Source organism: Cryptomeria japonica, chromosome 7 (assembly GCF_030272615.1).
Source record: "Cryptomeria japonica chromosome 7, Sugi_1.0, whole genome shotgun sequence".
Classification (NCBI taxonomy): Eukaryota; Viridiplantae; Streptophyta; class Pinopsida; order Cupressales; family Cupressaceae; genus Cryptomeria; species Cryptomeria japonica.
Window position 1 is genome coordinate 291,949,241 of NC_081411.1, and position 27,327 is coordinate 291,976,567.

The 27,327-nt window shown below is 36.1% G+C and overlaps 1 protein-coding gene across 2 annotated transcripts; it reads right to left on the reverse strand.

The window, feature by feature from the left end:
* Window positions 1-1,241: 1,241 nt before the first annotated feature.
* Window positions 1,242-5,944, reverse strand: LOC131037087 (pentatricopeptide repeat-containing protein DOT4, chloroplastic). 2 transcript variants are annotated; one of them, XM_057969125.2, is made up of 3 exons: window positions 5,375-5,944; window positions 3,076-5,280; window positions 1,242-2,920 (listed from the first exon to the last, which is right to left on the reverse strand). In XM_057969125.2, the coding sequence occupies exon 2, from the start codon at window positions 5,214-5,216 to the stop codon at window positions 3,099-3,101; it is 2,118 nt and encodes a 705-aa protein (XP_057825108.2). In that variant the 5' UTR covers window positions 5,217-5,280; window positions 5,375-5,944; the 3' UTR covers window positions 1,242-2,920; window positions 3,076-3,098. The 2 variants fall into 2 exon arrangements, with proteins under 2 accessions (XP_057825108.2, XP_057825107.2); XM_057969124.2 differs by having other exon boundaries at window positions 3,076-5,944.
* Window positions 5,945-27,327: the final 21,383 nt, after the last annotated feature.

The following is a 27,327-nucleotide window of genomic DNA, read 5'->3' on the forward strand; positions in this document are numbered from 1 at the left end:
TTAATTACAAGTCTTTAATGTCACATCCAAAGGAAATTAGTTGTAGTTCCCATACGATTACGCATGCAATTACAAAGACGAGTGCCTGAAATTCGATGTATAATTGTTTACATGTATAGTTGAACCTTTTCTTTATTGAACTTCATATAACTCATTTGAACAAATCAGTATATTTCTTCAATCAATTAGATGCTTAGTTCAAACCTTCTTGTTTAGGTCACTGTGTTCAATAGATATTTATCATATCAAGCAATTCTGTATCAAATTACAGTTCAGTTTTATTTACGGTATACTTTAATCATAATTACAGTGTTTTTTTCTTGAAAACAAGTCGATATAGATAGATGTCAGCATCTCTTCTTTTATATAGTAGATTACAACAATTTGAGTAAACATACATCTAAACCAAAAGTTGCCTTTGGCATACACCTAGTCCATCAAATTTATGTAGGGCTTGAACCTGACCCGAACGCACCTCTGGGGGTCTGAACCTTGATAGATGACTTCTATATCACATACCATTATTCTCACCAATTGTGCACAACTAATTGAACTGTTTTGATAAATACTCTACTATCAATCTGAAGCAACAATAGTTTTACCAAACATTTGTTAGACATTTCCACCATTTCGAACCAACAACAATTTTTACTAGAACTCATTCCATTTAGATGATCTCACTACTTTCGCGATTGATAAAAGATTACAATATCGAGCAAATCTATAACAAACAACTGCAGATCACCTCTATCTAATTGTTCAAGTGGACCATAATTATAATAGATTTCTTTCTTTCTTAATGAAAAGTAGTCTACTAGTTGTCTTTATAAGAAAAACACAAGTTTTGCAAGAAAAGCTCAAATAGTTTATTTTCCGTGGAAGAATAATTTAAGGACCATTCCCTTGGCATATCGAATAATTAAAGCTCTCAAAGCTCAGAGTTGCAATATATCTTCAAGACTTCTGATAAAAAGCTCTAAAAGCTCACAGTTCCAATACATTTTCAGGATTCTGATAAAACCTCCTGATATATAGAAAAACAGAGTCTTACTTCAATGATCAATTGAAGTGAGAACATCCATGGAAACAAGGTAAGACTTCAATACAACAAGAGTAAAGTCATTAACACCATCACCAATTTAACTTATTAATAAATCTCCATCCGAATATTTACTTAATGATGGTAAATCAAAAGTTAAAACATTTCGTGAAATGTAGTAAGGCATGACGATATTGCTATCTATATCAAAATATAAACCTCCATACAAAGGAATAAACGAAATACACATAATGACACTAGATAATTGCTAGGTATTCAAAGAAGTTCTTCTTTTGAAGCCTAACCCTGCCAATGGGCGAAAACCTTTCTCCACAATTTATTGGTCATGTTTGGGGTTGTTTGGGGTTAAGTTTTAGATTGGGCTTCTGCCTTGGTCAGATAAATATGTAACTGAGACTTGAAGAAGTTTTCTCAGCAGCAAGTCTGTTTATGATGGTTTTGCTGGATATTTCATCTACCCATTTCTCTTGAGAGTACAGTTTGTCAACTAGGATGGATACAACTTAGAGCTGATTGTCCCACAGTTATCCCTGTGGAATTTACATAATCCAGTCACTGCTTCCATGTATGATCAAGCTTAAGATAGGTTGAAGCTCTTAAGCATTGTCTCAATTGACACCAAATCTTGACATAGCCTAAATTAGTGTAAGTGGCTGTTTGATGAGATGACTGCAATACGTGCCTGTCTGAACAAAAACTTTTTGCATCAAAGACTCAATCGGTAATTGTAGGAATCTAACCCATAAACCAGGGCACCCTTCAAGCATTCCATATTTGTGCATTTAATAAACAAATATTAACGAGAAATATCCTCTTCTTGTATCAGGTGGAAACAGAATCATGCAACTTTCAGCTATCTAGCATTCAAATTCTAATTATTTATACCTTTGGCCAGGTATCCATAGGGTAAAATATCAATGCTTTTTGACACAAAAGAGCCTACATGACTCACAAATGTTTGAATTTGTAACATAATAGTTGACGCCAATGTAATTCTGCAAATATTGCATTTTTTGCCAACATGCAATCTTGCACGCATTTACTTTTTCAATAAATACCTCAAATTACCAACAGTGAAAGAAGGGGGAGAACTCTCTCCAATTTCCAAAGTTTCCTCTCTGATTCCCCTGAATCTGGTAATAGTAATAAGAAATATTGCCCTGTCAGCATTATGTCGCAAACAGAATCATGCAACTTCCAGCTAGCTAGCATCCAATTCCTAATTATTTCCATCTTTGGTCGAGGATAAAGCAACATATCAATGTCTTTTGAAGAAAGATCCTGTATGGCGAATAAGGTTTCAGATTGCAACCCCATCGTTGAAGACAAATTGGCAAAATACCATTTTCCTTTGGCAGCAGCACAAGCTTGAACTTCATTTCTTCTTCAAAAGGATTCCTCAAGCTATCAACAGTCAAGTAAAGGTATTATATCCACCTTTGGCAAAGGGCCATGTAGCAACATATCAATCATTTTGAAACAAAACCCTGTAAAACAGGACTTTTAGGTTGTATTTTCAAAAATTGCATTTTCCTTTAACAACATGACAAGCTTGTACTTTATTTCCTCTTCAACAAATTCCTCAAATTATCAACAGTGAAAGAAAGGTGAGAACTATTATCATTTTCCATCTCTGAGCCCCTTGAAACAAAAATGGCACTGCAGATCCAAGACCACTGAGGCACTGAGATTGTCAGGATTGATAGGTTCATAATTGCATGGAAAACATGGCCAACTCTAGAATGCAAATTTACATCAAAGAGAGACACACTATAGATTTAATTCCCATACTCGAAATGATACTAGATGGCACTTGATATTTTCCATCGCCTTGGAATCTAAAGTTATCACCTTCAGTTCCTTCAAGAAACAAATTCTAGAATTTGTTAGCTCTTTGGTAAAACATGATCTGTTATGAATAACAAATATCAATAATAAATGAACTATTCCCAATATATTTTTTTTTCGTTTAGTGAGATAGAAATAAAGAAACACCAACAGCAAAAATGTATGACCTTGTTGCTTGATTGAAATAACATCACCAATAATCCCCACATGAGCACAATCCGTCCTTGAAATGATGAAAACGGTTAGTGTCCCTGACAATAATTTCCCGCTTGGCAATCTTGGACATAAACTTGGTGGCAATGTGGCAATCACCACAAACACGAAGGTTCTTGGTAACACGAATAGGTGTCCCATTACATGTATTGATAAGGCCAAATACAATGGCAAGCCTTTCACTATGGCTACAAATGGCACGCTCCTTTTCCAATTCTTCAACATCATACAGTACAAAACTTGTGTCCGGCACATATCCTAACCTCTTCATCTGTTCGGTTAAGTTATCTAATGCTGCATAAATTTTCTCAGTTTGAGGGTGACGCTTGTCTCCTGAAAGAAACACATGCACCTTGTTTTGGAACTCAATCCAACTACATCCAGGGTTCTTTCTAATGCCCTTCTCTTTCATCATTTTTCTCACCCTTTGAACACCATCCCATCTGCCTGCTGCAGCATAAATGTTTGATAGGAGAACATAATTTCCTTCATTTTCTGGCTCGATCTCAAAAAGTCGCTCTGCAACCTGTTCCCCTAGCTCTACATTGCGATAATTTCTACAAGCACCTAACAATGTACCCCATATAGTACGATTAGGCTCTAATGGCATATTTTTTATAAAATTATGTGCTTCATCTAAGTGCCCAGCACGGGCAAGGAGGTCAGCCATGCAGGAATAGTGCTCTATGGTGGGAGTCATGCAATATTTGTGACTAATTTGATTGAAGTATTGGCGACCTTCATCTACTAGGCCTGCATGGCTGCATGCCGATAGAATGGCAGTAAAGGTGACTTCGTCTGGCTCCATGCCATCATTTTGCATTTGGTGGAAAAGTGTAAGGGCTTGCTTGCCATGCCCATGCATACCATAACCTATAATCATTGCATTCCATGAGATCAAATCCTTTTGAGGTAACTTCATAAACCATTTCCATGCATCCTCCACGCTTCCACATTTGGCATACATGTCTACAATGGCACTCCCTACAATTGTATTCGACTCAAACTCATGTCTGATTGTGTAATCATGGATTTCTTTGCCATGTCGTAGTGCTACCAAGTGAGCACATGCTGAGAGAACACTTACAATGGTGAAACTATCAGGCCGAATATCTTCTTGTAGCATTTCATAAAAAAGCTTCAATACGTTACTAAAATATTGATTTTGAACATACCCTGCAATCATCACATTCCATGCTACAACATCCTTTTGAGGCATCTTCCTAAAAACTTGAATTGCATCTTCCACTCTCCTGCAGTTGGCATACATGTCCATAAGAGCACTTGCCACAATAACATTAAATTCAATACTTCTCCTAACTGCATATGCATGTATTTCCCTACCCCAATACAGAGCTGATAAACAAGAACATGCTGGAAGAATGCTTGCAATGGTTAGCATATTAGCATTTACACCAACCTGCACCATCTCTTTGAAAATCCCCAAGGCTTCATCAAAGCGTCCATTTTGTGCGTAACCAGCAATCATAGCATTCCATGAAGCTACATCTCTCTGAGGCATTTTGTCAAACACAATGCATGCATTCTCTAAGCTTCCACATTTTGCATACATGCTAACTAGTCCATTTCGCACAAGCCCATCCCCCTCAAACTCATTCCTAATGACAAATCCATGGGCTTCTTTCCCACCCCTAAGCGCTCCCACCTGAGCCAGCAAAGGAAGCACGCTCACCATTGTCGTTGAATTAGGCCTTAACCCTTCGGCTACCATCTGCCTAACCAGGATCAAAGCATCACCAAAACGATTTTGACGGCCATAACTCGCTATCATCCCATTCCAGGAGACCACATCTCGTTCAGGCATTTTGTCAAACACTTGGCGTGCATTTTCGAAACTCCCACATTTAGTATACATGGCACTGATCGCATTCCCCACAAACACATCACCCTCCAACCCAAGCGTGGCTGCATCTTCATGAACTTTCTTGCCTAGTTCCAAATCTCCTAATTTTGCACATGCCTTCAGAACAATAATAAAGGTAAACCCGTCAGCCTCAACCCCTCTGGACCTCATTTTTTCATAAATTTTCACAACTGCTTCATTATTTTCCTGAGCCGCATATCCTCTTATCATGGCATTCAAAGAAAATACATTGGGCTCTTTAATCAGATCAAAGACATCCCGAGCGCCGGACAAACTATCACATTTTCCATACATGGTGACTAAATTGGTTTCTAAAAAAACACTCTGTTCAATTACATTTGAGATTATGTGGGTATGTACTTTCTTACCTTCTTCAAGCGCTTTCATGTCTCCGCAGGCCTGCAAAAGAGAAGCATACGTTGCAGGGTCCGCCGGGATGTTTTCCATTTCCTGTAAAATTTTCAGGGCTTCCTTCAGCCTGCCATTTCTGCAGAGTGTACGGATTTGACTGGTGTGTGATAGGGTAACTCGTGTTTTTGTAGCTGGATGTTGTTGTTTTGGCAGTTGATGTTGTGGTAATGGAGGAGCACAAAAGTATCTGTGGATAAAGTGTAGTTTGCATGATGGGAGGAAGACAGTTTCCAAGTGAAGGTGCGCAGAATAATAGGAGTAAATGGATTGGCGAATATTAAATTTCATAGAGGACATTAATTACCAGTGTCGATGAGTGACATGCACTGAACAACATCAGATTGTGTGAGGAAGGATGGAGCAAATGGCGAGATGCTTTCAGAACATCAGATTGATATATGTCAATCAGCATACGCGAGTGGGAGAGGGATTTTAATTTTAGCAGATGATTTCGTTGGAGCTATGGTCAGATTCAATTTTTTTGTTGGGAGGTTATGATTTTTCTCTGTCTTCTTCGTTTTTTCTGAACCTTAAATCTTTTGAATTTGGGTATTATGTATTTGTTATTTTAGCTTTTCTAATTCCATGTTGATTGGCTTGTGCAATGAAAATAGGTGAGGGTTATTTGTTTATCAATTTTTTATTTTTATTTATTTCTTTTGGTTGGTGAACATTTTTTGATTTGAGTTATGAATTAGTGAGGGACCTCATCCCTAACATCAACTCAACAAAAATAGTCAAGATTTGGGACCTCATCTCTGATATTAACGCAACAAAAATAGTCAAGATCTGAGATCTCATCTTGAGAATTAACGCAACAACAATAGCCAAGATCCACGAGCACCCAATAGGGAACCTGGCACAGGCTCTAACACCCATCAACCGACATTAATGCCACTACAGTTCACAATCAGACCAAAGGGGATTTCCTTGGTGAGACCATTAACAATGCCACAACTTAACCGTCACATTGAGGGATCAACCCCATCCATCTTTTATTTTATTTGTTGATACTTTGTTTTATTTATTAGTTGTCTATTCATGTTAATTGTTACTTTCTTAAAAAAATTCAGTCATTGGAATTTAATTTAATTTATTTATGTAGCACTCTATTTTAAAATATATTTTCTCCATAGTGACATTTAATGTAAATGTACAACCAAGATTTTGATATCTTATGAGTTAGTTGTTTTAGTAATCATGATTGTATATGCATTTGTTCAACTACTACAATAAATAAGAGGTATGTCATTAAGGTTTGTTTTGAATTATGTCCTTTAAAATCTATAATTCCAAATGAATAAAGGATATTTAATATTTCATAAGTTGTTGTAGATGTATTTTTTATTGTTGTATTGAGTTATGATGTGTATTTCCATCATTTTTAGATATTTCAAACAATTATAAATAAAACATACACTTAAATTATTTAGAAGTCTAATTAAAAATAAATATGATTATATAAGTATATTTTAATTCTAGTATAGTAAGATAAATATATGTAATAATATGATAAGAATTGGAATAATTTAGTTTTTAATTAGTTGTCCATCTAAAACACTTAATAAACTTTTTTTTAAGAAATCATCACCAATTATTACTAGTGCATTCTATATTATAAGGAATTTTTTTTTACAATATCCTAAGTTATCTTAACATGTCATGTCATGTTACAATGAGGAAGCTCCCACTATTGTTGATCAATGTAAAGATGATAACACTAGCACTTTTCTCAATGCTCTCCCTTCTAAAGATGAAGCATTGATGAATCATGCTTATCCCTCTCCTAAAGTTGGTTTACCCATGAGGAAATTTTAGTGAAAGAGGATGATATCATTAAGATTACCTTAATGATACTTTACCATCTATTCACTTAAATGATATCTCTTCTAGAAATGAAGCATTGATGAATCACGCTCGTCCCTCTCTCAAAATGTGTCCCCCTCATGAGGGTATTTTTGTGCAAGAGGATGATATCATTAGCAATGTTTCTAATGCTCTCTCTTCTAGAGATGAAGCTGTTACTACTTACTAAGTTGCCATTAGTTTTATGTCCAAAGTCATTCTATATACTCTAGTCGGTTACTACTACTGAAATATTCAGTCGGTAAGCATAGAGCAGTCGGTTATAGAAGAAAGTAGTCACAGAGCCTAGTATACACCGAGCTGTCTACTGAGTAACACTCTATGTCTACCGAGCAGCAAAAATGATATACCGAGTTAACACACACCGAGTGAAATGTGTTACCAGATTCATTGAACCTAGACACACATGGGAAATGTGTTACAAGATCGAGGAACAAAGAACCGTTATCACATTGGAAATTGCACTTAAAGATTTTGTATGATCTTGAGGTCATCTATCCAATGAAATATTTTGTATGGTTATTCATTCGATAAATCATGTTTGTAAGATCGAAGCAATGAACAGATCACCGACATAAGAGATCTATTTATACAACATGAATTAAGGATCAAATATAGAGGTATATGAAGCAAGACATGTGTAATAGATAAGGAAGCACTAAGTATTGTGACTGTTAGAGACACAGAGGTCATCAAGAAGGATTTTAGAGAATAGTTAGGGAACAAAGTAAACAGAAGGGTTTATCAAGTTACTTTATGGATCACTGAGGTATGTTATAAGCAAGGTAATCTCATTTTGAGCACATAGAATCTTCTATAACATTTCAGATGTAAAGTTGCAGATATTTGTAAAGAATTTATTGTAATATTTTGAGTTGTAAGAGAAACCTTTAATAGGGTAAAAGACTCTAACAAAGTCTATAAATTGTAAAGCCTTTAACCAAGTGCAACATTTAGAATAAGTGTTGTAAAATCCTTTAGTAAGGTAGATCTAACGATCCTGATACTCCTAATAGGGTAAGCTATCAGAAATAGCTAAACATGTAGCTCTAACCGAGCAACCTTTATTATTGTAGTAGTGAAGTTGTGGGTGCCATCCCCACCGCAATTTTTCTCTCTAACCAAGAGTTTCTGTGTAACCAAAATATATGTGTTATGGAGTGAATCATGTATGATTGTTATTTATTTGTTTTAGCTTTATGTTATGTTACAACAATTTTGGTTTATGCTTAATAGTAAAGTTATTGTTGAAGAAAAGATTTGAAGTACTGATTCACCCCTCCCCTCTCAGTACATTAGCTTTCCATATTGGGCCTAACAATTGGTATTAGAGTTTCAATATTGGAAAAGGGTTTAACAACCTAAAGAGAAAGATCTTATGAATGGAAGGCTATAGACAATCTCAGAGAATTGTGAATCTTCAAAATGAATCGGATCATGCTAATCAAGTGATTGTTGACATGCATAAACAAATGCAAAAATATTTGAAAGTTAGAAGAAGATTATCTGATGATTTACAAGACTCTCAAGAGTTAGTGGAACAAATTGAAACATCATCTGAGAACAGTATATTTGAAGAGACTGAAGAAATGATTGAAGAACTGAAGGAAAAGAACAAAGCACTGACTGATCAACTAAAAGCAATGAAAAGATAACATGAACATTTCAGCACACAGATGACTGAAAATCTTGATGCATTGAGGACAGCCAAGGATAAAGTAAGAGATCTAGAAAGAGAAAAACAACAGTTTGAAGCATTAGTATCTAAAAAGAATGATGAAATCACAAGGTTGAATGGGATTCAACAAAATCTGTCAGATCAATTGGGTTATGCACATCATGAAGCAAATCTGAAAGATGATGAGAATCAAGCATTGAAACTTGAAGTATCAAGGTTGACCGATGAACTTGAAACAAAGAAGAAATCCAAAGAAACACTAAAAAAGAGTTATGAAGCATCAAAGATGTTGGATGAGCAACTGAATACAAAAAGACCCAACAAAGTTGCAGGACTCGGTTACAAAGGAAAAGACTCTACCGAAAAGGGAATCCACACTACTGAGAGAGGAGAATCATCAAAGCAAGTTGGAAACAAGAAGAATATCAAAGGAAAGAAGCCTATTTGCAACTACTATGGAAAACAAGGACATACTGCTAATATGTGCCAAATCAGAAAAGGTAAGCAACCAAATGTCACTAGGTCTAATGGTTATTGTCACAATTGCAATAAATATGGTCACACATCTAACCAATGTAGGACAAAGTCTGCTAGCAATTATCAGAAGGCAAAATTCAAAGGATTTTGTAAAAACTGCAATAGATATGGACATAGTACCGAGAAGTGTTGGTTTAAGCAAAAGAACTATATGTGGTCTGCACACTGAGCAAATACTAGAAGCTATCGAACTCACACAGATCCTAACTAACAATATACTGCAGTACCATGGGATTACAATACAAGGATATGGTGTGAATGTTGTGGAAGATATGGACATCTAAGTGCCAACTGCTTTATAAGGTTTGGAATGAACAACTGAAGATCATGGAGAAATCCTGGTATGGCATGTTTTCATTGTCACAAAGTTGGACACTTGGCTAGAGATTGCAGAGATCAACCTAGAGGAGACACTAAGGAAATAAAAGGCAAATTATAGATGATTTGGAAAAAGAAAGAAATTGTGTCAAATGAAGAAAGCACCTTATCTACTGAGTTAGGTGCACCTATTCCAAATTAATCGGTAAAGGTATGAAGGGACTGTATTCTCTCAAGGTTAAATCTTAACAGTTCCTATTTTATCATGTACTTAATTCAAAATCTGCATAACTAAAGATGCATTAGGAAATTTGAAATTTTATCAAGTCTTTTGGAAGCCTATCTACTCGGTAAATACAGGAAGTCTAGCTACTCGGTAAAAGCATAAAAAGGAAGTGGTACCGAGTCCATTTAATGTTTTCTGACCTAATTGCATGAAGCCCGATAAGGTATATTGTGTACTTAAAGCTTTTGCGTGGTCATTTTGCACTTACCAAGTTTTCAAGAAAGTAGATCAAAGCGATTCAAAGGCGATCAAACCTCCTCCGAAGCAAAATTCAAGGTATTTACAACAATTACAACGCATTGTCAAGCTAGTTTACCGATCATATCAGTTGTGAATATCTGTTTTACATTTGTTAAGTGGAAAGCGTCTGCCGTTTAAAAGTTTTCAAACCCTAAGGATCTTTTGTTAAGTGATTATCCAAAATTTTAAATGGCACCTAAGATCCAGAAGCTCGTTGTTGTTAAGAACATTGAAAAGCCCTTACTAAAATACTCTCTAACTCCCAAAGTAGCATCTGAACAGGATGATAAAACTGCATTCTCACTCATTCTGGATAGGGTTTTACTAGTTGAGGATGTCAGATTCTTCATTAAGTGTCGTGTTGAGGAACTAGGTCATGTTGAGATCAAGGACACATATGATGAATTGTGTACCGATGGGAAATTAGATAGCAAGTATGAACACATTAAAGTCAAGGGATTGACTGAAGCCCTAACCTACCCGTGAGTCTTCAAACCCCAATGGGTCAAGTTTGTTCTGAGCAAAGTTCATGATGATTTCATGTGGTTAGAGGAGCAACCATTCAAACTCACCAAGGAAATTATTCACTTGATCATCGGTTACCCTATTTTTGATCATGCCTGAGCTCAGAAAATGATATCACAAAAGGAATTGATCACTTTAACCGAAGTTGAATCTGATTGCAGAGGACTGAAATTGAACAATGTGACAGGTACAGAGTTGAAGTTTGCCATTAGAGTAATAGGTTATGGTTTCTTTCAATCGATAAGGGAAAATAGTGTACCCTGTACAATAGTCGATTTAGCATATAAAATTGTGAAGAAAGGAATGAAAATTGATCTATGTGAAGTATTGTTGAAAAACCTGTTTGAGAATCTAAACACCATAAGGAAGCCGAAGAAGAACAACTCGGCTAACACACTGAAGTTTGGATCACTTTTGGTATGCATGTTTTTCTATTTTGAGAAATTCTTTCCATCAGTCGGTAATGTAGTTTGGGAGCTACACCGACCAATCACCCATCAAATCAATGACTTCATCAAATGGCTAGGTGATAACTTCAATGATATTATGGATGATTACTTTAGCAAGTTTCAAGAAAAGATGCATAACAGGTATGGAATTCCACCCAAGTTAGTAGAGAAATACAAGGATGATATATGCTTTGAAGTGGACACTGACTATTGCTATGTCAATGCTGTGGAATCGAGAACTCAATCTTTTCCACCTATGGGTTATGAGATTGATTTTGACATCACACAACAACATATAGATGCTTTTCTTACATTACCAAGGCATGCTACCGAGCTGAGATACAGTACATATGAAGAAGTTAAAGAGAAAGTTAAGATGAACATTGTAGTACCAAAGGCTACAAGGAAAGCAACAAAAATGATCAAGGCATTAACGAAGAAATTTGGAGAAGGTTCTTCCTCCACACCTGTCAAGGGCTCTCTAGTCATCACCGAGGAGGAATCTAAAGCCCAAGAGGCAGCTATTACATTGAGCACCGAGTCGCCTAAAGGGAAAATTTTGAAAAGGAAGAAACATGATACATCAAAGGTATCACGAACTCCTTCAGTAAAGCGCCCAAACACAAGATCATCTACGACGTCATCGAGTAAGAAACCAAAGAATGTTGCCACACGAAAGGTAACAAAAACTTATAAGAAATCTACTCAGAGACTCATTTTGACTAAAGAGTCCAGTGACACTGAATCTGAAGACAAAAGTAAATTTCAGATTGTCAAGAGTAAAAAGGAAGATGTACATAGTGTTGATAATTTTTGTGCAAATCTAAAACAATATGGTGGATTTGGATCATTTAGATATGTTAAGTATGAATCCAGAAATGATGATGAAAAGAGACAAATAGAAGAAGCTGTCATGTGCACACTTCTGAAATTCCGATTGGTCCCATTGGAAGTATCTAATTCTCTTCCAAAAGAGTTGTATTTGCATATTGATAACAGGTGGAAGTATGCTATGGACTTAGAGAAACAGATGAGAGAAAGAAGTCTGGTACATCTCTTCTCAGACATGTCGGTAGATGAGATCAATGAACATCTAAAAAACCACCAGACAAACTTCCTAGTCAAGCAAAGAGTCTTGAAATTGATGAATGGCCTTTATTTGGATGTAGAGAATGAGACCAAGGAAAAATGATAGGAAATCTTTCGAATCAAGAATGATGGTGAGCAAGTTGAAGTTGAAATAGTTGATGTCACTGAGCAAGATCCTGATATCACTAAGCAAGACCCTGCTGACACTATACAAATTGATGAGGATATCATGGACATTGAGGCACAAGAATAGGAAATGATAAAAGGGAATGCATATGCGAAACTGGTATCCAGTGAGTCAGTTTTGGAACAAGTTCAGCCCTATCCTTCAGTCACTCAGCCTGTTTCAACTGAGGCCCCTCAGGATACTGAACAAGGAAAAAAGGGTCACAAGTCTACAGAAGGAGAAGCTACTTCTCAGGGCACTGGGGAACAGACTTCTCAAGCTCCTTCTAGCACTGAAAATGTTACAACTGAGACCCTGAGCAAGGATTCACCGAAGGCTACATCAGAGGTTCAAGAAATTGACAAAAGTGTTGCCTCTATCGAGCAACCTACCGAGGGTCAACAAGCCTCCCAAGCCATTGTATTAGTTCAACCGGTGAAAACTAAAGAAAAGAAAATGAAAAAGCATAGTTTCAAATTAGATTTGTCAAAACCAATAGTGTTGCCAAATGTAGACATATCCAAATTAAAAGGGCAAGCACTCATTGAATTCAGTGAACTATGCAAAGCCAAAGTAGAATAGGAAAAACAAATGGCTATTCAAAAGAAAAACAAAGTACTTCAGAAGGTGAAAGCACTATTAACAGATATGCTACCTAAAGCTACAATGTCAAAAGATGCAGCCATCCATATTCAACTGGATGAACTCCTAACTAAAATAGAGACATCTGGAGTAGACACATCTGAATATTTGAGCAAATTGAAGGACAAAGAGCTCACTGCTAAAATGATTGAAGAGGTATAGAAAGCCATTGCTATTGGCAAAGTAAAACTTGTCAAATTTATTGCTGAGTTGTCCCCTCAACTCAAGCATATTCTTTATTTATTTCAGAAACTCTGTACATTCTCTTTATTCATTAAAGATATCAAAAATAAAATAGAAGTAATTGAGAAAGAGATCACCGATCTCTCAAATAAGTTGACCACTAAGCCACATTCTATGCAGAATTTCTATACAAAGTTACAAAAGCTCATTGCTCAACAATTGGAACTTAGGAATGAAGAGCACAAAATACGGATGGACATTATGACTCTTCAAACCTTATTCATTCCACACTTGTCCTCCATCCAAGAACAGATCAACAAGGCCACCTCCCTATCCACTCAACCAGAGGGAAGCACCTTAGATGGACTAATTTCACTGTTAGCTGACATTACAACTCAGAATTCACTCATGGATAGTGTCAAGGATGCCCTCTCTGCCGCTCTTACCGATGCAAGGACAAAGTACAAATCCATTTTTGACTAGTTGCCTCCACTGAATGGTAACTAAGTTTTGAAGTTTGTCAAAAAGGGGGAGTATAGTATCAAAGTATCAAAGGGGGAGTGTAGTATACAGGGGGAGTATACCGAGCAGAACAGAGTATCCAAATGCACAGTTAATTTTGACAGGGGAGCAATGAACCGAGCAGTGACAACTGAGCAGTTAATACAGAATATTTATCACAACACATGCATAATCAGAGTTTTGTATAGTATATTGATAAGGGGAGTATATCTGAATATACTATTTTATTGACAAATGTATATACTGGCTGATTAGTCAAATTTTGTAAGTATATAGGTTTTTGAGTTATGACTTTGAAAGAAGTTTTGTCAAACATCTCAACTAATGTCAAAAGGGGAGATTGTTACTACTTACTAGGTTGTCATTAGTTTTATGTCCAAAGTCATTCTATATACTCTAGTCGGTTACTACTACTGAAATATTCAGTCGGTAAGCACAGAGCAGTCAGTTATAGAAGAAAGTAGTCATAGAGCCTAGTATACATTGAGCTGTCTATCGAGTAACACTCTATGTCTACCGAGCAACAAAAATGATATACTGAGTTAACACACACCGAGTGAAACGTGTTACCAGATTCATTGAACCTAGACACACATGGGAAATGTGTTACACGATCGAGGAACAAAGAACCGTTATCACATTGGAAATTGCACTTAAAGATTTTGTATGATCTTGAGGTCATCTATCCAATGAAATATTTTGTATGGTTATTCATTCGATAAATCATGTTTGTAAGATCGAAGCAATGAACAGATCACCGACATAAGAGATCTATTTATACAACATGAATTAAGGATCAAATATAGAGGTATATGAAGCAAGACATGTGTAATAGATAAGGAAGCACTGAGTATTGCGACTATTAGAGACACAGAGTCATCGAGAAGGATTTCAGAGAATAGTTAAGGAATAGAGTAAACATAAGGGTTTACCGAGTTACTTTATGGATCACCAAGGTATGCTATAAGCAAGGTAATCTCATTTTGAGCACATAGAATCTGCTATAACATTTCAGATGTAAAGTTGCAGATATTTGTAAAGATTTTATTGTAATATTTTAATTTGTAAGAGAAACCTTTAACAGGGTAAAAGACGCTAACAAAGTCTATAAATTGTAAAGCCTTTAACCAGGTGCAACATTTAGAATAAGTGTTGTAAAATTCTTTAGCAAGGTAGATCTAATGATCTTGATACTCCTAATAGGGTAAGCTATCAGAAATAGCTAAACATGTAGCTCTAACCGAGCAACCTTTATTATTGCAGTAGTGAAGTTGTGGGTGCCATCCCCACCACAGATTTTCTCTCTAACCAAGAGTTTTTGCATAACCAAAATATATGTGTTATGGAGTGAATTATGTATGATTGTTATTTATTTGTTTTAGCTTTATGTTATGTTACAACAGTTTTTGGTTTATGCTTAACAATAAAGTTATTGTTGAAGAAAAGATTTGAAGTACTGATTCACCCCTCCCCTCTCAGTACATTAGCTTTCCATATTGGGCCTAACATAAGCTAGTGTGAATAAAGAGCCTAATCAAGGTCTAGTGAACACAATTTACATTCCTCAATCTCACAATGAACCTATTATTATTATATAGACTAAACAATAATTGTTGTTAAAGGTATTAAAGACCTAGTTAGACCTCCTAATTACTACTTGAACTATGCAAAACAAATCACTAAAAATAGTATATTTAATCAAAAAGTGTCATAAAAACCTCATTATCATGTAGTTTCTCACACTTATAACACTCATAACAATAAACAAGATTCAAGTGTTCTTCCTACTTCTCAACCTTTTCATCATGTTGGTAAGGAGTATGATCGTTTTGATCTTCTTCATGCTACTCCATCTAAGATATCCCTTTGGGGTTTGATTCAAAATTCATCTTCATACCATGGGTTTCTTTAAGAAGCCTTACTAAATGTGGTTGTCTCACCTTCTACTAGACCAATTGATGTAGCAACCTTGTTTGATCACATGCATGAAAAAAAGATAGATATTGTGTTCAAACAACATGAATTAATTCCTTTGGAAGTTAGAAAATCAATATGATTGCCTTGTGGTTATAGCTCTCATTAATAAACATGGCATTTGGTGTACCTTAGTTAATAATGGAGCAGGTCTCAATGTTTGCAGTATAGACTTGTCACGTAATATCAATGTGGATAACTCTCTTATTAAATCAAATTCTCTCTCTATTTGTGTCTTTGATAATGTTGGTTGACAATTGTTAGAAACAATCATATTACCTATTAGAGTAGGACTTGTGACTTTACCTAAACATGTCCATGCATTTCATAGTACCCTTACATACAACCTTCTTCTAGGTAGACTGTGGATTCATGCTCTACAAGAAGTCCCTTCTACCCTTGACAACACAATAAAATTCATTTACAATAACAAGTTGTACACACTATAAACTGATAAATATTAGCATAGTGGTGTCCAAGTAGAAGTAGGATGTATAACTTCCTTTAACACCATGATTCCATCTACAATGCAACCTCCTATTAATGATGGTTTCTTAGAGAAAATTTGGGGTCCATTCTAGACTTTACACACTCCTTTGATGGGGAACATAAATTCTCGAATTCAAAATTGAAACCTCGTGACATGAGGATTTTATTTCATTTGTCCAAGCTACTTATTCTTCTTCTAACACATGTCTTGGTGATGATTGGCGCTCAAGTTAGAATTCAACGCATATGGTCCAACAGAATCTAGGAGTGACCCTTCCCATTTTGACATCTCAACACCCAACAAGGATCCACATTCTTGTAAAATAATTGTTTCTTCTTTTGTTAACGATCCTACATTTGATTTGGGAAAACATTATGGAGTTCATTTTTAAATCCTTTCTAAATGTGGATAAAATAGAAATGGTTTCTAATGCATGGAACAAAGTATTGAGTCTCTTGTGAAACCTACATAACACTTTTCTATAGAAGGTTTAGGATTCCAACTCCTCCTTTATCTATTGTATCCCCTCCTCCTTTGTCTAATTCCTTCATATTTGAGCCTTATGAGTAATCAAAATTTTCTTCTCAAGAGGAAGGATTGCTTCTTGCTCCTCATCTTCCATATAAACAAGAGAGTATTTTGTTATCACTTCTTAAAACAAGAGAGTATTTTGTTACTTACTCTCCCTCTTCCAAAAGGAAAAAAAAATCATAAAAAAATTAATAAAATATTTACTTTTGTGTGTATCACCAATGAATGACTATTCCATCAATAAAAGTTATGCCTTGGAATGTAAAATATAACAACTTATTATATTTTCTATCATTCAAATGACAAGTGACAATAAACTTTGCACCTTATAATTTAATTATCAATTCTGTAATTTAGCTATTGTCAAATACTCAAATCAGAACCTAATTTAACATCACAAACCATAAAACTTGTGACTCCCCTTTAGAGGCCCTATTTAGGTGGGACTAGGGTGCTCAACATACCATCCCATCAAAATTCCTTGAAATTGTAGTCATTTCTAGCGTCAACCTTCAATATTTGAATTTTGGTCTCGATACTTGACTATTTTATTAAGCTATTTATCAAAATTACCTTATAAATCCTATATAAAAAAATATTTTATCATATCATAAAATTAATATGAACAAGTATTCATATTCAATTTAATCAAGAGCAGATTTGACCAAATTGAGCAACAAAGTACAACACATTACATTCATGTATGATTTCATGTTTATGATTTATGTTTCATGATCATGTTATAGTATAACACTTGGAGGACTTGTCTAAAGAGTATTGCATCGTAACCTTTATTTGAAAATCCATGAGAGGGTTTCATGCCTAAGGTATAATCATTTGATTTTAGAATTTCAATTATTAGAAGCACACATTTTACATCATCATAGCTATTATGAAGGTGTGAACATCAACATGGGTTTTGACTTAGGCAAGCTCCTATATTCAAAACCATTTTCCCCCATTTTCATGTGTGCAAGTTCAAATTCAACAACAAAGAAGGCCATACATGTGCATAGAGAATTGAGATGGAAATTTTTAGATTTTCAATAGGCAAAAACCTGTGGTTTAGAGTGTTCTCCAACCTTGTCTAATGTTTTTTAGATAGAATTCTAGGAAACAGACCTGCAAGATCTCTTGACTGTATTTATGAACCTTTCTATTAGTTTGGACACCCTCAAGACTAGGGTGCCCTCCAATCATGTTTGACACTTTCCACTCTAGATTTTTGCTATAGGTTCCTCTTTGTGTCTGATTTATAGATCTGAGCTACTATGTTGGTTTTCTATTTTGTATTTGGGTTTGTGCAGGATCATGAGGGGCCAAAAAGTGGTGATATGAAAAAATTGCCTTCTCCACTCACCTAAAAATGTGAAAAATCCATGTTAAAGTTTTGCTTGGCTTGGATGTCAGTACATTTGGCCATAGAAAAAACCCAACCAAATCAGATATTTGATACTAATAAAATATATATTATTATATATGATATAATATATAATTTATATAATATTATATATTATATATGAATAATATAATATATTAAATATAAATTATATATAATATTATATATTATAATATATATAATATACTATATATTATATATATTATATTATATATAATATAGGGTCGTTAAGGGGCATGGCTAGATTCAATCTAGCTCTTCTTCTCAACCTAAGGAGAAGTGGAAGAGACCTTCAGAGGATGATGGAATATCAATTTTGATGATGCGTCTAAAGGAAATCTTGGACCATCTAGAGCGAGATTCATTGTTTAGGATTGGAAGACAATATTGCAAAAGATTCAACTGCATTGATTGTAGTCAGATTTTGTAGGAAGTTGGGTGTTAGAAGGTTGCACTTAGAGGGAGATTCATTGCTTATCATTCAGGAAATAATTAAGGGTAGTATAGAGGCACGACATCTACGAAATTGAATTTTTCAGTATTGTGGAAGAACTAAACAATTTTGAAGACTTCAAAGTGAGTCACGTTAGAAGGTCAAGGAACTTGGAGGTGAAAATTCTATCTAAATGGGCTTTAATCTTTAGTGAAATTGGTGAAATGAGGTTCGAGGACCTTTGGCAAGTTTTCATTGAGGAGATCTAATATTTTTTAGAAGTGACCGAAGATTTAGCAATACCCTTCCAGTACACTTCGAGTACAAAAATTAAAGAATCATTTTGGAAGTGGTGACAGGTAATAAAGACTTGTAGGGACATTAATGAAGGAGCTTGAATTGATAGAAATAGATTTTAATTGTGCGCCCTTTCCCTTCTTCATTGTTTGAAGTTGAGAGAGAAGTGGAGGTGGAAATGCTTCTTTGTGAAAATTTTTAGTAGAGGTGGTGTTTTTGAGTGTGTTGAAGGTGGTGGTGTTGTGTGAGGTGGTGAAATGGAAGAAAATTTCACCCTCCAAGCAAGAAAATTGTTATGCCCTTTCTGTGAGGATTAAATGGTGAGGAGGCTGCGGGGTATTTTTAATTTCTGGGATGAGCATATTGCACAGTGTATCTTTCTCATTCTGAGAAAGGCTTTCGACATGGTGAAGCACAAATACAAAACGAGGATGGACATATACTCCTTAGTTATGAAATGGGTCCTAGAAGTTGGTGAGAATGTTGAAATAGTGAGTTGGGTGATGAAAGCTCTTGTTCATAAAGACTTCCAGGATGAAATGGAGTCATTTATAAAGTGGGCGGTACCTAGGGAAGGGTTTGATATTGGAGAAGGTGTGGAGGGTTGTTGGGTGAATATTTTGTCACTAGCATACTAATGACAAAATATATAATTCACACAAAGCTATGCTAAGAAATTAATCTCTCCTCTCATCAAGAGGATGTTCCCTATGAAATTTCTCTTCTAATTAATAAGAAATTAAATTTGTGTGCTGGTGTTGGGCATATAACTCTCTTTTTTCAAAGTTTATGTATTCTCCTTTCACCTAGTTACAATTTCACTATGTCTTCAGATACTTAAAGAAAAGAACTATTAATCTAACAAACTACACCAAGAGTTACTATTAAGCAACATAAAGTCTCCTTGAAGGTAACACTAATTCAAATCGATCATTACAAATTAAACAATTAGAAACTTAGCTTGCAGCTCAAATTATTCAAGTATAGATTTCTACTCCATTAAACTACAAATAACTGCAGCAATACAAAGCTTACCACAAGTTACTTAATTTATCAGAAGATTTCTCAAATATGCTAAGAGCACAAAGTCTACTTGCAAGATTTGAGATCTCTTTAACCACATAACAATATCTTAAAGATCAAAGAAGTAAAGATAATATATATTCAATGGACATAGGAACATTAAATTATATAAACAATTTTCTTGATACAACACAAAGTTTGTGATCAACAAAATTGTTTTCTTTATTTGTTTGATAGAATTTTCACCACAAAAGCCTAAAGTCTTAATTGGGATAAAAATTCTATGGAGTTTTGCTAAGCATGAAAAAGATAAAATATTTACAAAAGAGGTCCTCCTTATATAGGAAAAGAAGTTGAGAAAAAGGTGGGCACAGTTAACTTATTCAACTGCACAGTCCCATTTTACTACAACTACAATATAAAGAAAACATGTAGCTGCATAAAAATTGACATCATCTATTGGTGCAACTGCATGAAGAAAAGGTGCCAAAAGGGGGTTCTTCATTCTTGATTCTCTTCCTCATTGGATTTCTGGAAATCTTTGAACTTAGTAATGATGGCTTTCATCTCTGCTTCGTTTGGCATCAAGGTAGAACTTGTGATCACTCAAACATGGGAAATTGCATCTTGAATCTTTAGCTGTTTCTTTTTAACATCCTTCAGCATGGATGCGAAGAAGTCAAAATTGACTTGGATCTCTAACAGCTTATCGAATGTATCAAGTGAGAAATATTGTCCCTTGTAGTGATCCATCAAGGAATGGAATTCCCACATGACAACTTCAGCAGTGATGAGATTTTGATCTCCATCATATAAATAATAAGAAAGATCACCAACTTTGGCACAAAGGAGATCAACCTTGTCATCACCTTCTTTCTTTTCTTGATCCAGTTTCGCAATCATTAACTTTATTATCTCTTACTTATGAGATAATAAAGACAAGATCTGGATGTCCTTCTTCCTTGGTGGGAATTACCATATTTTCAACTAGGACATCTATCCTAAAGTCCTCCATTTTTCTCCACAAGGTAGTACTTTTCACAACTTCCTCAATCTCCTATGATAAAGAGGTTTTGAGTCCTTGCATCTGACTCTGGATTACTTCATAATCTAACAATAGTCCCACTGTTGAGCTCAGAAGATGAGAGCCTTCTCACCTTAGCCGTGAAATTCACTCATCCATCACTCGACCTTTAGCTCCCACCTATTCAATCTTCTTGAAAGCTTTGGTATCTATTGAGGATCCTATGGGCTCAATCTCTTGAGAAGATTGTGTGACCTTTAGAAGAACGTTGGTCAGTTGTTCACACTTCTGCTTCAAGATATTTTTCTCATCCCTCTCCTGATCCAATCTTCTCAACAAAGAATTAAAGGTTGTTTGAGAATCCAATTTCACACTCTCATGTGTTTCCACCCTAAGTTCTATGACTTGCATGGTATAATATTCAGATCATATGTTGCCTTTGTCCTTGTCTGATGATGGCACAATAACTTTAGCATATTTTCTCTTGGAAGCTGGGTCAACTACCACCCGAGATACCATCTTTGGCTTTTTTCTTCCCTTAGGCTTTGGAGGAACTAATAGTTCAAAGTCAAACTCATCTGGAGAGATCACCTATTTTTTCCTCTTGGGGGCCACTACTTCAATCCAAGGGGGTAGTTCTGGATTGGCTGATGGAGTAGTAGCTCCTAATTGATTTTGAGTTGAAGCTTCGGGAGCAGGTTGACCAGATCTCGGAGCAGTTGTGAGTGTTATTGATGGCGCCGATATTGAAGTATCTAGTGGAACATTTGTTGTTGCTACCTCTTTAGTTATAGATGGGAGAGTTGAGGGCATCGCGAATGTAACTTCAATACTTACCAATGGAGGAATTGTAGTGGTGGTGGTGGTAGTGATGGGTAAGTCTACTAAAACCTATTCTCCAAGTGCATCTTCCAAGGTTTTATTAAAATCCATCATTGTGGATTCAAAAGTAGATGAAGGGATATCATCTAAATTAGAGAAGTTGGTTATTGTGAAAAAATACCAACGATCTCCGATTGCGTCATGCCCATACTTAGATCTCCATCTTGAAAATCCTCAGCCTCTTGGTCAGAGTCAGAGTCAATAGAGTGGATTATTACCTATGAGGTAATGGGGGCATCAACTTCAGCTGGGTGTGATGTTTCTTCAGCCTGTACTTCCTCTTGTTGAGGAATTTCACCTTCTTCAATTTCCTTGGCAGGTGGCTATTTTGGCTCTTTAGTCACTACTTATTGTACTGTAGATGATGATTCACCCTTTTTGGACCCTTTCATTGTAAATTTAATCTTGGGCCCTTTCCATTTTGATTGTATTATAGGAGCTATGGATAGTGCTTGCAGGTCTGCCCTGCTCTTCGTTCTCATGTTGGTTGTAGCTGTCTTGCCAACTGGGCCATCACTGTTATTATCATCTCCTGAGCTAGCAGGAGGCTATTTCATTCTAAGGTTCTTTCTTACCAGCCATGCATTGGTGTTTACTAGGATGGGAGTAATCCTCTGAGTAATTGATTTGCTCACCTTCTTTGACCATTGTATAGGAGGAAGCGGAGAGTCAGCAATTTTCTTCTCATAATATTCTAGGTCTACTATGACATCCGTATCTTCCATGGTCATTAGGATCTTAGCTAAATCCAAGTTTTCAATTTGCTCCAGAGTAAGGTGGTTGAAATCCATCCTTCTTATATCCTCATCATTTGGGTAGTCTACCCAAACATCCTCCAACCTATAAACATGAGTATAAGTCCTTTTGAGTTTGTTCTTTATACAATGAAAGTCAAAATTGGTTCGGGCCTTGAATCTTCTCATGGTATTCCACTGCATTTCTTCCTCCATATTTTTGGCCTTGGGATTGGTTAGCACTGAGTACCTACCGATTGATTCTAGGAATTTTAGCCTAATCTTATGTGCTTGTGATTGTTTCTCATGCACACTAATCAGTTGTCTGCACAACTCCATCAGGATGATTTTGTCTAAAGGGAACCTTGGAAGAATGAAGGGCTCACCTGAGAAACATCCAATTCGGATGTAGGTGAATGTGGGAAATTGCAGAAATAAACATCCAAAATGAGATACTCTGTTGTAAGAAGTCTTTGATATTCTTCGCTTCTACAGGCCTTTTTCAAACATACATTTCCATACAGCAAAGAAGGCATCATTAACCTTTATGTAATGACTACCTTGATTCTTGATAGTAAGCTGATCATAGTACTCCGAAACGGGTACCAATCTCCTATCCCCCTTAGTAGATAAGACTGGATATTGCCTCATTGAAGTAGCCACATAAACCAGGTATGAGGTCATGAAAAATTTCAGTGTTACTTTGACCTCCTTCAATTGAGCACAGAGGGCATCGCTGATCTATTCACCCCAATCAATTATTGCTGCTCCTTTCCTAATTATTTTTATATAGTAGCACATCTAGCTCTAAAAGTAATGAGAGTCTTTTAACCCCCTCACTCTTGATAACATGGTGACCATGTCATTATATTCCTCATTGAAATCACTCCAGTGAAAGCCCTTAGGCTATTGTATGGAAAGGGAACTTCTTGCGGCAGAGAGAAAAATAGTATTGATTACCTTCTTGCATTTATCCTCATTCTTTTCATAGTACTCTTGAGCACTCTCTTGAGTAATATCAGCCACCTCTTCAATTAGAGAGCCTTTGAAGACACTATTGAAAAATACACTGTCAAGGGTCATGGTGAAATTCTGATCTTCATCTTTCACCTGTCTTGTAGTTGGATCAAAGTGATCCACTACTACAAGCACAAATTCTGGATCATGAGATGCAACTGGAAAAGATTCATATTTATGCAACTCGGAGTTGATCAGATTAGTTAGACGAGCAAGAGCCTTCTTAACTTGGTCAATGAATTCTTGCATATCTACATGCCCAATTTCAGTTTGTCTGATCTCCTTGATATTCGAGTCTACTGAACTCTCTGGGTACATATTTAAGTACTTGTCATACTTGTATTTCATCTTTCTTGATGATGCTTTACTTGGAGAAGATTCCAACTGGCCCGAGGAAGACTCAGGCTTGTTGTGAGGGAGCTTTGACATTTGTGATGACTGCATTCAACACTGATGATTAGCTATTCATCATTATCAAAATCAATTTTTCTCAAATGGATCGAAAAATGAGACTCAAAACAGGCTTGGGAGTAAAACTGCCAAAAACAGCAGGTCGGGGATAAAAGTCTGACATGCTCTTTTGAAAACAAAAATTGCACATTAGACTTTAAAGTCTGAAGTGCAATTAAAAACACCTTGATTAGTACATAGGAATTTAAAGTCTGATGTGTGAATCTTGTATGGGTTATCAACACATCGGACTTTAAAGTCCGATGTCTCAATTTGGGGAAAATCAATAACACATCGGACTTTAAAGTCTGATATACAAGGGTGAAATTTTTTAAAAAGCACATCGGACTTTAAAGTCCGATGTGCAACCCTGGTAAAGATTAATGGCATGTCAGACTTTAAAGTCTGATGTGCTAGGGTAAAACTATATGCTAAACCAGCACATCGGACTTTAAAGTCCGATGTACCAACAAAGGAGAAAAACAATCAGTTGACATGTTGGGTTTTGAAACCTGACATGTCAATGAAAAATTTGACTATCTGCATACCAGACTTTAAAGTTTGATATAAGAAGGTTATGATCCCGCATATCGAACTTTAAAATCTGATATGCAGAGATCCTACCATCTAGCTGCACACCGGATTTTAAAGTTCAGTATGCGGCTGGAGAAGGATGACTTCGGAGGGCAATCGGATTTTGAAGTTCGATTGTCCTCCCGATCCAAGCAAAACAAAAACCAAAAATAAAGAAAGAAAGAAAGCAAATCAAACAAACAAAAAAAACTGAAAAGAAAACAAGAAAAACCTACCTCGAGTTTGCAATGACAATAAAAAATCCAACAATGGGACGATCCGATCCGAGATACAGTGAGTAAGATCTGAGAAGGGCATGCGAAGAAAAAGAAGACAAATGAAGGAAATAATCACAAGATTTAACTAAATAAACTTAAAAAGCGCTTTAAATAATAAAACCCTAATTAACAATAAATGTGAAATTAATGCCAACTCGCAGTGCCTATCAGACTTTAAAGTTCGACATGCAGGCTAGAAAATCTTGCATGTCAGACTTTAAAGTTCGACATGCATTGTCCAACCAAGTAGTTTTTAGGTCAGACTTTAAATTCCAAACTGCAGGCTTACACCAAGCAAATGCACATCGGACTTTAAAGTCTGATGTGCAGACAACAAAGAAAAGACCCTACAGTTCGAACTTTAAAGTCCGAACTGTAGGTAAAACTGCAAACTTAAGAAAAATAAGAAAAACACTAAAATGAAAAAGCAAGGAGCTAAATAAACTAATCGAGGAAGTCAATTAAGCTCTCTCGGAGACCATAAGGTACGAAACAGACCAGTTTCATAGGGTTGCCTCACGATTTGGCCACACTGAAATTAAGGGCAACAGTTGGCTCTGATTGGGGAACAAGCTGCAACACTTGAAGCTTGTAGAATCTAGAACTCCGAGTGCCTGTATCCATTGGGCTATAGAGTTAGGCGATGAAAAGACTGAAAAGAAAAGACTATACATATTTTACACAAAATGCAACTTCCTTTACATCGCTCTCTATTGAGCAAAGAGCTTCAAATGTTCTCCACTATGGGGTAGCGAGAAAGGGGTACCATCTGCATATGCAAGTAAGTAGCTATGCTTGCCACATACTTCATGAATAGTGAAGGGACCTCTCCATAAGGAGTCAAACTTTCCATGTAAACCCTTTGGTTCCTTTCTCTTGTCCCATAACAAGACTTGATCACCAACTGAGAACTCACGAGAAGTTGTTTTCTTATCAAATAATTTCTTCACTTGGATTTGGTGTGCACCAATCCTATCTACCACTTCAACTCTTGTTTCTTCCAGCTGAGAAAGAAACATAATTCACTTATCTAGTGAATCTTGATATGTTTCATCTTCAATGGCCTTGGCAAGCTTTAATGCTAGAAGTTCCATAGTGATTGGAATCTCGACATTCAATCCATATAAAAGTTGAAAAGGTGACATACCAATTTCTTTTTTTGGAGTTATACGATCCACCCATAGTGCATCATAAAGAGCTTTATGCCAAGTCTATTGTTTCTCATCAACAAGCTTCCTCATAATAGTAACCAAATTCTTGTTGCTTGACTCAGCCTGACCATTTCCTTGTGGATAATAGTCAGATGAGTGTGAAAGAGTAATACCATGATCAAAGCAAAAGTTAATTATCTCATAAGATGAAAAACATGAAGCGTTATTAGCTACTATTTTATGAGGAACGCCAAACCTTGAGATGATGTTTTCCTTTAGAAATTGACAAACCACTGCTGAGGTAGATTGCTTAGTTGGGATTGCCTCCACCCACTTGGTGAAGTAATCTATTGTTGTGAGGATATACATGTGACCTACACTTGATGTTGGATTCACAGGTCCAATGAAGTCCAACCCCCACAATTGGAAATACTCTTCAATTATTACTGGCTTAAGAGGGAGTGTGACTAATTTAGACTTACCAACAAATTGCTGACATTGCTCACACCTGTGAACCCAACTATATGTATCTTTAAACAATGTTGGCTAGTAATATCTAGCACGCAAGATTTTGTGTGCAGTAACAGGGGCAGAAAAATGTCCTCCACAAGCAAGATCATGAAAAGCTTGAAGTAATCTTACTTCTTCTTGTTTGTCCATGCAGCGCAAGAAATTACCATCCAAACCCTTCTTGTACAAACCATTGTCCCATAGGACAAAATTCACTTCTTTTTGCTTTAAGGTTCTGTAAAGCGGAAAAATCGAACCCTAGTCGTTCTTCCCTCCCCAACTCTGAGGAGAGAGAAGGGAGAGTCACTAAGGTTGATGGTTTTCACTTAGGGGAGAATTTACATTCAAAAGAGGGGTTGAAACCCACAAGATCCAATCCCACGCAATGAAAGATTGGATTCTAAATGAGTTTCAAGGGTTGTGATAGCAAGGATACCCTCTTTTGTAAAGAATGTAGATAGAAAGATTGAACTAGGAATGCATGTAGAAGCAAGAAAGATTTGCTTATAAAATGAGTTAGGGATATGATATGAAGCTGCGGACCTGGAATTAGCAGTAAAATGTCGAGACGGCGCTATCCTGCAAATTTGAGCGAAAGTTGACGGGACGATGGCGCCCGGCGTGCACACGGTCCTCCGAAAAA

Bases quoted from the DNA above. Each gene is read 5' to 3' on its own strand.
- LOC131037087 (XM_057969124.2), bottom strand. From the start codon at position 5,714: ATGTCCTCTATGAAATTTAATATTCGCCAATCCATTTACTCCTATTAT.